Source organism: Oncorhynchus clarkii, chromosome 18, assembly GCF_045791955.1.
Source record: "Oncorhynchus clarkii lewisi isolate Uvic-CL-2024 chromosome 18, UVic_Ocla_1.0, whole genome shotgun sequence".
In the NCBI taxonomy this organism is placed as follows: domain Eukaryota; kingdom Metazoa; phylum Chordata; class Actinopteri; order Salmoniformes; family Salmonidae; genus Oncorhynchus; species Oncorhynchus clarkii.
In genome coordinates, this window is record NC_092164.1 from 60624845 (window position 1) to 60635844 (window position 11000).

Sequence of the window (11000 nt, forward strand, 5' to 3'; positions counted from 1 at the left end):
ATAGATAGCTGTTTGGTGAACTTAAAACCGTGTGTGGACTGCATATGCGCCACTCGGAATCATCTCTTTCTATAAACTCACTGTTTTTGCACTTTTATTTTATTTTTTAAAGGGGATTTATATTTTAATAGAACAATGGAAACTATATTTAGGTATTTTCCCGTTATTCTCCTATGTCTGAGTTTGAACCTATTCAGCTATGCGTGGGGTTCACCTGTGAATGTATATGGGAAAGTGGTGGAGCTCGTGTCGCCAGGAGAGGAATACCTGGATGAAATGTCAGTTCGCTCCTTTTTCAAACTGTTGGAGAAGCGTGTGCAGTGCCCTGGTGTGTCGTGTGAAAAGGTAACTTTTTTCTTACACTCGCTTCAACTTGGTTTTAGGAAAGGTCGAGGTCCAATCTGCACCTGTTACTGTGCCGTGCGCTACACACAATGGAATACAGCGCTGTACATTTGTCATAGTGCTTTTTCAGACCTAGCTTGTTTATTAAGCCTAAATCTGTGTTATACTTTTTTTATTGACCAGTCTCGAACCAAGTCTTTTTTAAATTTTATTGATACATATATCGTGAGCACTGAGCAATAATAATAATGATATGATAATGATAACCGTAATGATTTTGACTTAATATGTAGGTATTATATAGAGAGAATACACGACGTCAGCATTGCAGATAGTTTTGTAGCAGATTTGTGTAACTTATGTATTAAAATCATTAAGTTCTACCAATGATGTAAAACACCCTGATCAATATTTAACTAATTCCATGTGTTAGGGTATTATCATAGATTATAGCAATGGCTTTGACTTAAATCACTTATGTGTAAAACAAATAAATAAATATATCGTGGTTGTATTACCCTTTTACTGTGCAGCCTGTTTAAACGTCTAAATGATTGGGCATTCTGTTTCACGTAATTTAATACATTCAATGTAAAAAAAATAAAATAATAATAATAAATTACTCTGTCCATCATGCCATTGCACCACAAGTACTCCAATAAGTGTTCATTTTGGTTTAATTTGACTACAGTAGAAAAACATGTACACATCCATTTTTTTTATTTTTTTATTTTTTCTGTTGTTCAGACATTGAAGGCCTTGGACTTTACCGTGGCAGGTGTAATCTACCCTTGTGACCATGTAGAGGAAGTTTTCTGTCACATGCTATGTGAGACGTGTTATAGATTGGCCAAACATGTTTGGGACTAACACTAATGATTAGTAGTTAAACAGCATGTTCTGCTAATGCAACAATGGCTTGAGATCTTACTCATAGGTGGTCATGATGCTGGAGAATCAGGAAGAAATCTCTGCACACTCCCAGTGAGATGCACATTTATTTTAATAGATATGGAGCTTTCGGTCAGTCGACCTTCATCGAGCTCAGCCTCTTAAAAGAAATGTGCATCTGACTTGAAGTGTGTCAATACTTTTTCTTTTTTTTTTTCTCTGTTTTTCCAGTTGAGCATTTAGCCTCCAGCACCACTAATCGGTTCTGGACTTCTGGTAGACTCTACAGAAGAATCTGTTAGATAATAGGCCAAGTCACTGTATGTCCTGACTCAAAAAGCCAGATAATAGCTGTTAAAGATCAGAAAATTAGATTTTTATGTCTCGCATTCACCCAACCTATACTCCTTTAGCTTTGTGGTCATAATTACTGACTTTACAAGACACTACGTTGGTTTTCTCTCATAAATTAGGCATATATTTGTACTGGGTAGATAAATAATCTATATGAAACACTGAAGCCACCCTGCTTCTTTCTAGTGTCTCTCTGTGCAGTCAGTAGACCAGCTGGTGGGTAACTTCACCAGCACTGGTGGTCTCCTTCACAAGGAGGGCTTCTTCAGAGTAGCGGCAGGATGCTGCCTGTACCTCAGCTCTCCCTCAGAGGCCTGCTCTGCCGTGAGGGCAGGGAGATGGGGGGACGAGGCGGACAACTTCATCCATGAGATCACAGGCTATGACCATGGGGATGGACACGGAGACAGGGAGAGCAGTGGGATAGAGACACTGCTCCATAACTTGAAGAAGCACTACAAGCCCGATCAGCAGTACGATCAGGTTGGTGCTGCTGTGTTAATAAGAATGGCAACACATTTTATATACTGTACCTTCTAAGGTTGTGCAATAGAAACCCAATGAACTACCGTTAGCAACAGTGACCTGTTTTCTAACAAACTCATTTGAGTAGATTTGTTTCAACAAAATATTTATATTCTATTCAACGGTGTATGTCTGTCCCTTGTTATGGTGGTCATTTAGCAGTGTCTTACTGGTCAAGACATCCTGGAGGAGATGAATGATGGTGTCCCACACAACATGGATGTGCTGTTTGAATACATAGTTTACCATGCTTTGCAAGGTGACTGCATGACTGCCAGAGCACTGCCTGAAGAGGACTACTTTCTGGATTTCATATTCAACTCCTTCGGTTCTGACAACATTACCATACATGGTACAGTAAGAAACAACTATTCCTATTGGTACGAAATGTCCGTGCTGTAATATTGCCTCATGACAAACTACTATCGCTATTTAGTCTGAATCATTTTCCTCGCACTGTTTAGTTTTATTACACTGTAATGTCATGCTCCTGGCTGTACTGTAACATCAACCCACTCATTAATCCATCTTGTGCAATACGTAGTTCATCATTCATTTACCATGATGCTATTAATCTTATCCTCAAACCCTATGTTAATGTTACCCTCAAACCCTATGTTATAACCCCATGAAGCCTGGATAATGAGTTTATATTGCTGTTCCTCAATGGCCTAATATACCCTACCAGCATATTACTGTTCCTCAATGGTCTGCTAATATACTCTACCAGCATATTACTGTTCCTCAATGGTCTGCTAATATACTCTACCAGCATATTACTGTTCCCCAATGGCCTGCTAATATACTCTACCAGCATATTACTGTTCCTCAATGGCCTAATATACTCTACCAGCATATTACTGTTCCCCAATGGCCTAATATACTCTACCAGCATATTACTGTTCCTCAATGGCCTAATATACTCTACCAGCATATTACTGTTCCCCAATGGCCTAATATACTCTACCAGCATATTACTGTTCCCCAATGGTCTGCTAATATACTCTACCAGCATATTACTGTTCCTCAATGGTCTGCTAATATACTCTACCAGCATATTACTGTTCCCCAATGGCCTGCTAATATACTCTACCACCAAATAACCATATCATTGTGATTAATCTCTGTAGAGCTGGAAGGTCTTATGAAGAGCCTGCAACTGGGTGGAATCCATGAAGAGGATCACGATCATAGAGATCAAGAGGGACACAAAGATGACCATGGTCACGATGACCACGTTGACCATGACCATAGTGACCACAGTACTGTTAGCAGGGGTCGGGGGGGTCGAAGTGGAGGTGATGCCTTCAGGACGAGTCATGAGGAGGGGTACCACCATAGGAACATCAGCAGCTGGGAACTGGTAATTGTTATTCTCAACCACCATGGTGCTTTGTCTGTAATTAGGTCAAGGCCATCGCTCCAATCTCCTGAAGAGACCTTCAGGGGCTTAACCACGCACGCACGCACGCACGCACACACACACACACACACATACAGGCTCCTTCACTCTGACTCATTATCAGACTGCTAAACCCCTGGTGTCCGCTGCATCTCCAATGAGCCTCAGATGTGCAGTAGATGGCCTGAGCTATTGGCAGCTGTAGGATTCTCCCCATGGTAATGTCTATATTTGAGAAATCTGAATGAGAAGGAACACTGCTGAGGGATAATAACATGTTACTTGTAATATGTTGGTCCCCACTTTGTGAATGCCCAATGACATCTTACTGTCAGTTAATCAGTTAGCGACAAGGAGTGTCAATTCAAAGAATAGACCAATGGGCTTTGGTCAAAAGTTGTGCACTGCAAAGGGAATAGTGATCCATGTGTTTCACCCCTGTTTCCTCCACGTGGATGTGTTTCACCCCTGTTTCCTCCACGTGGACGTGTTTCACCCCTGTTTCCTCCACGTGGACGTGTTTCACCCCTGTTTCCTCCACGTGGACGTGTTTCACCCCTGTTTCCTCCACGTGGACGTGTTTCACCCCTGTTTCCTCCACGTGGACGTGTTTCAGCCCTGTTTCCTCCACGTGGACGTGTTTCAGCCCTGTTTCCTCCACGTGGACGTGTTTCAGCCCTGTTTCCTTCACGTGGACGTGTTTCAGCCCTGTTTCCTCCACGTGGACGTGTTTCATCCCTGTTTCCTCCACGTAGACGTGTTTCAGCCCGGAGGAGCTGATAAAGATCCATGGGCTGAATGGATCTAGCCTGTCCAGGTCTGACGTGGCCCGGCTCAGCCCAGCCCTGGTCCAGCAGCTCCTCAGTGGTGCCTGCAACAGCATCTCTCCCCCCACTGGACCATTAGACCAGCTCAGCACCACAGAGAGTGAGTGAACTGCTACAGTCCGAGCCACTGTGATTCTGCGTTGTGTGCTCTTGTGATTGATCTATTGATTTCTACAGTACACTCTATATTCAACACTCATTCCTTTCCTTTTGATACAGAAAGTCCCATTCCTGCCTGTTAATGTTTTTAATGATAAAGGAATTATAGAGAGACTATGCAGAAATATTTCCTCTGTTTGTAAATATGAATGCTCCAAAATTCAAAATCACAAAACTTGAGGCTCCAAAAAGACTAGAGCCTATTGCATTCGGAATGACTAGAGCCTATTGCATTCGGTAGGACGAGAGCCTATTGCATTCGGTAGGACTAGAGCCTATTGCATTCGGAAGGACTAGAGCCTATTGCATTCGGTAGGACTAGAGCCTATTGCATTCGGTAGGACGAGAGCCTATTGCATTCGGTAGGACGAGAGCCTATTGCATTCGGTAGGACTAGAGCCTATTGCATTCGGTAGGACTAGAGCCTATTGCATTCGGTAGGACTAGAGCCTATTGCATTCGGTAGGACTAGAGCCTATTGCATTCGGTAGGACTAGAGCCTATTGCATTCGGTAGGACGAGAGCCTATTGCATTCGGTAGGACGAGAGCCTATTGCATTCGGTAGGACGAGAGCCTATTTCTTGTATAATCACACAATGTTTACTGTATTATCTAACAGACCTTTTGTGGCTTGACTGACTGACTGATTGGCTTGAGTCTGGCACTGTTATTATATTTGTAACCTCTTAATGTTAATTCTCTCTCCCCACAGAGTTTGTGTATGCCTCCATAGCCAATCTGCTGATCTGTCTGGCCGCCCTGGTTGGCGTTATGGTGCTGCTGTGTACCTCCTGCAGCAGTGTCTTCCAGCTCGTCATCCAGTTCTGTGTCAGCCTGGCTGTGGGCTCCCTCACTGGGGACGCCCTGTTGCACCTCCTGCCTATGGTGAGCACCACAGTACCATGTCCACATCACTGAGCCCAGCTGATTCAAGCTGAGCTGCACTGAACTGGCCTGGTTATGCATCCATCATAGTTGCTGGAATGTCCAATGTGAAAAGAAAACCACTTCTCTAGCCAGGCAGACCTCTTCCTCCTCAACACTTCGTTAAAGTCTTGTGGTTAATGTCAGTGCGACCCAATGATCAGCCAGATGTCTGAGAGACCATGGTAAGTCAGAGCAACACATACAGTAGTCCCATCTGATGCTTCCTAGCCTTATTTCCCCCAGGGCAGAAGTCTGAAGGGGATACTTCCTGCTGCTGCATTTAGATCCATCATGTCAACATTGCAGGGCGAAGTATTAGCAGGCTGTCACACTGTGTCATCCCCTACAGTGTCAAATAATAACCATGTGAGGAACAAGAACGACACCTTCAGATCAGGCAAACGGAGAAATGGCCCCTTGTTCCTTCAGGGAACTAAGGTTATTACAAAGCCAATGATAAGAGCAACATAACAATGTGTCCCAATGGTCCGACATGACTTCCTATCTTCCTCTCCTTCACAACCACTTATTTAGAGGACTTGATTGGTTAAAGCAATATGGTGGATCGGTACTGGTCTCCACTCTAGACTTTCATCTGTCAGTAGTGAGTGAAGGAGGTCATTTCAGACTAATGGACCCTGCACAGGTTGATTGCATCGGCAGTATTTGGTCTTGTGTAGTGTATTACACTTCACTTGAACCTGCCTTCATAAGAGCTACGCAACACTGTCATAGCACTGTCATAGCACTGTCATAGCACTGTCATAGCACTGTCATAGCACTGTCATAGAACTGTAATAGAACTGTCATAGAACTGTCATAGCACGGTCATAGCACTGTCATAGCACTGTCATTGGGCTGACTGTCAGACTGGGTTGTGACTGTGTTTCCTCTGTTGGTTCAGTTCCTAGGCCTCCATGTTCACAGTGAAGGAACAGATCACAGCCACTCAGAGGAGGTTCCAGACTACATCTGTAAGATACTGGTGATGATGGCTGGCATCTACTGCTTTTATCTCATGGAGACTATCTTCTCCATCATCACCACTCATAAGGACAGCCATCACCATTCCCTGCATCACCATGGGGTAAGTAGTGTCTATCATCTGGGCTGTGTTCAGTAGGGCACGATGTAGCAAAATGTATTGCAACAGGAAACAAAAATATGGGTTCTTATTGGACACGACCAGGTGGTACCTCCCCATTTCAGACGGTTTCTAAACCTTATCTCCTTACTGAACACCTCCGTTCTGTCAGCTTACTGGTTCGGTCGATCCATAGTGAAAATAACTCCCACACACGCACACTTGCAATACACCTTTTAATAAAGTGCAATGTTTCGGTCAAAGATATTTCAGGTACAACAAGACATTTGTGGAGTGTTTGAAAAACTAGTTTTAATGACCCCAACCTAAGAGTATGTGAACTTCCGACTTCAACTGTACATGTTCTTTGTTGTGATGTTCCGGGCCCAGACAGATACATTGTGCCATTGTGTTTCCAGGAGGAGTCTGAGCCCCATCACTGTGACCATGGTAAAGTCCTGGAGATGTACCTGCAGGAGAAAAATAACAAGCAGTCAATCTCCCAGACTGACCTGGTAGGTTCTGTACCATCTATTCACAGACTGACCTGGTAGGTTCTCCACCACCTATTCACAGACTGACCTGGTAGGTTCTGTACCACTTATTCACAGACTGACCTGGTAGGTTCTGTACCACCTATTCACAGACTGACCTGGTAGGTTCTGTACCACTTATTCACAGACTGACCTGGTAGGTTCTGTACCACCTGTTCACAGACTGACCTGGTAGGTTCTGTACCACCTATTCACAGACACACCTGTGACGTTCTAAACCCTCTATCTGCTCTCTTGGAGATCTGAGTCAGAGGTCCATGACTGAACAGCCAGTATCCTAGTAAAGCTGTGTTTTTACCTGACACAGTATGTAGTCTCAAGTCTTTACTATCCGTGTCTCTGAACACCTTGTCCTCCACTAACTTGTTCAAGCCTGCTGTAATTCCGATGTTATACTTCTGTAAAATTCTGATCCTAAAAGGTTGAAAGTGAGCACAGTGAGGACACAGAGAAAGCCTTTCCAGAACCAAACCAGCGCTCAAGAGGTAAGATAGACAACCCAGGTCATCATACAACCTGTAAGGAAGAGATTAAATATAGGTCAGGGTCTGACAGTCAGGGCGTTCACTGGAAAGCTGATATACTGTGAACTTACTGTGCGAGTCAAGTCTAGTCAATGATTACACACATTTAGTGTGACAAAGAGTAATGTGCACCAAAGAGCTTTGTTCACTTACATGAGGAACAGCAATACAGGGATTCATTACTGCAGGGGTACAACATTTTAGCTGCAGATGCACCCAAAAACACCCTGTTATATCATTGTAAATGATAATATCAACAGTGACAACAATTTATTTATCTGACATGATTAAAATGAGACATCATCCTTTATGTAATCTTTATAAACAATTCAAGCGGACTCATTAAACAGAGAACGTCCCTGGTCATCTCTACTGCCTCTGATCTGGTGGACTCACTAAACACAAATGTTTTGTTTGTAAATAATATGTGAGTGTTGGAGTGTGCCTGTGGCTATAAGTACATATAAAAAAAACATGAATTATGCCATCCGGTTTGCTTAATATGAAGAATTTGAAATTATTTATACTTTTACTTTTCATACTTAAGTATATTTTAACAATGACATTTACTTTTGATACTGAAGTATTTTAAAACCAAATACTTTGACTTTTACTCAAGTAGTATTTTACTGGGTGACTTTTACTTGAGTCATTTTCAATGAAGGTATCTTTACTTTTACTCAAGTATGACTATTTAGTACTTTTTCCACCACTGGTTCCTACAGATGTAGGATCTTGATTTGATCACCCTGTTCTTGCAGGAAATGCAAACATGAAGTAAATTTAAGGTTTAAAAAGACTTCTAAAGTTAGTAATTTCCACTTTAAAATGTCAGACTTGATTTGTCCTAACTAACAATGTATCAACCCCTACAAAAATGTCCATTAATTATAATCCACACATATTTCCTGTTGCTACAGGATACTTTTCCTGTTGTGAGAAACTGGTCAAATTAAGATCCTACATCTGTATTCTGTATTCCAGCCTAATGACATTGGCTAATCAATAATGCTGTCATTGTGATATATGAATTTAGACACATGATTAAAAATAGCCAAATTTGACTTTAGTTCTTTAGACGACTGAACCTTTTTCTGAGTTTCCCTTCTGTCTCTCCCCTCCACTAGAACAGCGTCTGCTACCCTACATGGTTACCATAGGGGACGGTATACATAACTTTGCCGATGGCCTGGCTATCGGGGCGGCCTTTTCTGTTTCCTGGAATTCCGGCCTTGCCACGTCTTTGGCTGTGTTCTGTCATGAGTTGCCTCACGAACTGGGTGAGTGTAGACTGATGCCTCTAGTTGGTCATGTTGAAAGAGGTTTTTAGGGAATGAGACCCAGCCACATTAGTACTTCAGATGTTTATTTTATTTCAATTTGTGTGTGTGTGTGTGGTGTGTAAAATGGTGTTTGATTTCTGGACAATATTTTTTCATTTCAAACAGTCAAGTGTTAGACTGGATGAGAAGTAGTGGTAGATGATTTGCCACGACTTCTCTCTCCATACAGATTCCTATTCACTCAATCCCTCCAATGGCATCAACCTAAGACCTACATTTTTATCACTGACGTCCCTTTTAAACCTCTCCGTCCTACATCTCCCAGGTGATTTTGCAATCCTGATGCACAGTGGGTTGTCAGTGAAGAAGGCCTTGATGCTGAATGTGGGCAGTGCCCTCACATCCTTCATCGGACTCTACATCGCCCTCACCGTCTCTACTGACCTGGCCACCAAGCAGTGGATTGCGGCCATCACCTCTGGTCTCTTCCTGTATGTGGGTCTGGCTGATATGGTTAGTACACTAGGTTTACCACATTCTCAAACAGGCTGTGAGGAATCACTTATTTGGGTTTCTCTTCAAATGAGAGTTTATTGCACAAATTGTTCAAATGACCCTTCGCTAAGCCCTGCCGTCTTGGTTACTGTTGCAACTTCGGACAACATTTTCCCCTAGAAGCCCAATTATGACTTGGGCCTTAAGTGTCTCCTGGCTATGTCACCTGACCAGGAAGAGCTCTGACCCCTAGTTATGGCACGGTTGCTCCTACCTATGTCTTTCATCAATTCCCTAATGCCTATCTTTCTCTGTAAATATGCTATATTTGGGCAAGGAGTTAAATGCAGTGGATTGTCTTGCTTCTTTCTCCTCCCAGCTCCCCACCATGATCCATGCGGACAACCGTAGGCCCTGGCTCATGTTCCTGCTCCAGAACTTAGGACTGCTGTCTGGCTGGGGCATCCTGCTGCTCCTCTCTCTGTATGAAGAAAAGATTGGCTTCTAGAGCCTCCTAGTCCTCACACTGTACAGTACAATGCAATGGATGTGTATACAATTACAAATTACACTGTATGTAAACTATGCTATATTTGACCTGTTTTGATATATTTAATTTAACATGCTTGATCATTCTATATGATGGAAGATTTCCTCAAAATGACTTTCTAGATGATATATGCGATTTATAGTCTAGTTCTGTTGTATCTACCACATAGAAGTGTAGTCTGCTGGTGTTCAGTCTGAACCTGCTGTTGGTGCTAATGTTACTGTTGGAAAGGATTTCATCTGTATGCGATTTAGTTCAAACTGTAATTTATACCACCGATATTTATAATGGGACTCACAGTTCCTCAGCCTACTGCCTCTGTAATTGCCACATCTTTTGTATAACCACATACCATAACAGTGTGACTGTGCAGGGAAGTAGGTAGATTCTGTTTTCATTTGTGATCGTGTGACGTGTGTAGTTAGCGGTAATGCAGAGGTTGACAGTATGTATACATGTGAGAATGTGACATGTTTAGATTTTGTCTAACTTTGTCATATGTGTATTTTTACTTGCCACCAATCCCACAAAACCCCCAAAAAGTAATAAAATACGCAAAGAAAATAATAATTCTGATACATGTTGTTTCTGTATAGCTTTCCTTGTTTAGCACATACATTGAGCACAAAGCCATATGATGCTTTCCAGCTGCAGTATTTTTTCCATTCTGTCCAGTCTACCACTCAAGAGAATTCCCTGTAAATGGATACAGGAAATAACATCCTCTAGATACTTGGTTATCTGACATGATTAGGTACGTCGGCAGTTTCACTGTTCAGAGTCCACACTTTCGAAGACAGACGGCTCAAATCCATGGATCGCAACTTCAGATAAATCAGAGGTGGACCCTCATTTTTTAAAATCTTTTACAGTAGATCACCAGTCAGCATGGTGATTTACTGTAGTTTGTCTGATTACCAAGAGAGGGGTTATAAAGAAGGGTTGGTACAGCAAAGTATATCAGCAGAGATGACAGGCATTGTGGATTCCATTTGATAAAATGGTCATAGTAACAGTCAGAGCAAGGGAGTGGAAGAGCTATATGTCAAGGCTGTATGCCTCCCAAATGGCACCCTATT

At 42.4% G+C, this 11000-nt stretch overlaps 1 protein-coding gene across 1 annotated transcript; it reads left to right on the top strand.

Annotated features, from left to right (window-relative positions):
- On the top strand, positions 1-10488 carry LOC139372751 (zinc transporter ZIP4-like). Its single transcript, XM_071112552.1, has 12 exons — positions 1-345; positions 1777-2073; positions 2275-2467; positions 3246-3478; positions 4273-4444; positions 5217-5389; positions 6336-6518; positions 6935-7030; positions 7491-7554; positions 8721-8873; positions 9202-9389; positions 9751-10488. Exons 1-12 carry the CDS (start codon positions 136-138, stop codon positions 9877-9879), a joined length of 2091 nt encoding a protein of 696 aa, XP_070968653.1. The 5' UTR covers positions 1-135; the 3' UTR covers positions 9880-10488.
- Positions 10489-11000: the final 512 nt, after the last annotated feature.

What these genes read in the sequence shown, in the direction of transcription:
- LOC139372751 (XM_071112552.1), top strand. Translation starts at nt 136, where the DNA reads ATGGAAACTATATTTAGGTATTTTCCCGTTATTCTCCTATGTCTGAGT. An exon ending in CTGGTGTGTCGTGTGAAAAG is followed by an intron (nt 346 to 1,776) that starts GTAACTTTTTTC and finishes GCTTCTTTCTAG; the next exon opens with TGTCTCTCTGTGCAGTCAGT. An exon ending in CAATCTCCCAGACTGACCTG is followed by an intron (nt 7,031 to 7,490) that starts GTAGGTTCTGTA and finishes TGATCCTAAAAG; the next exon opens with GTTGAAAGTGAGCACAGTGA.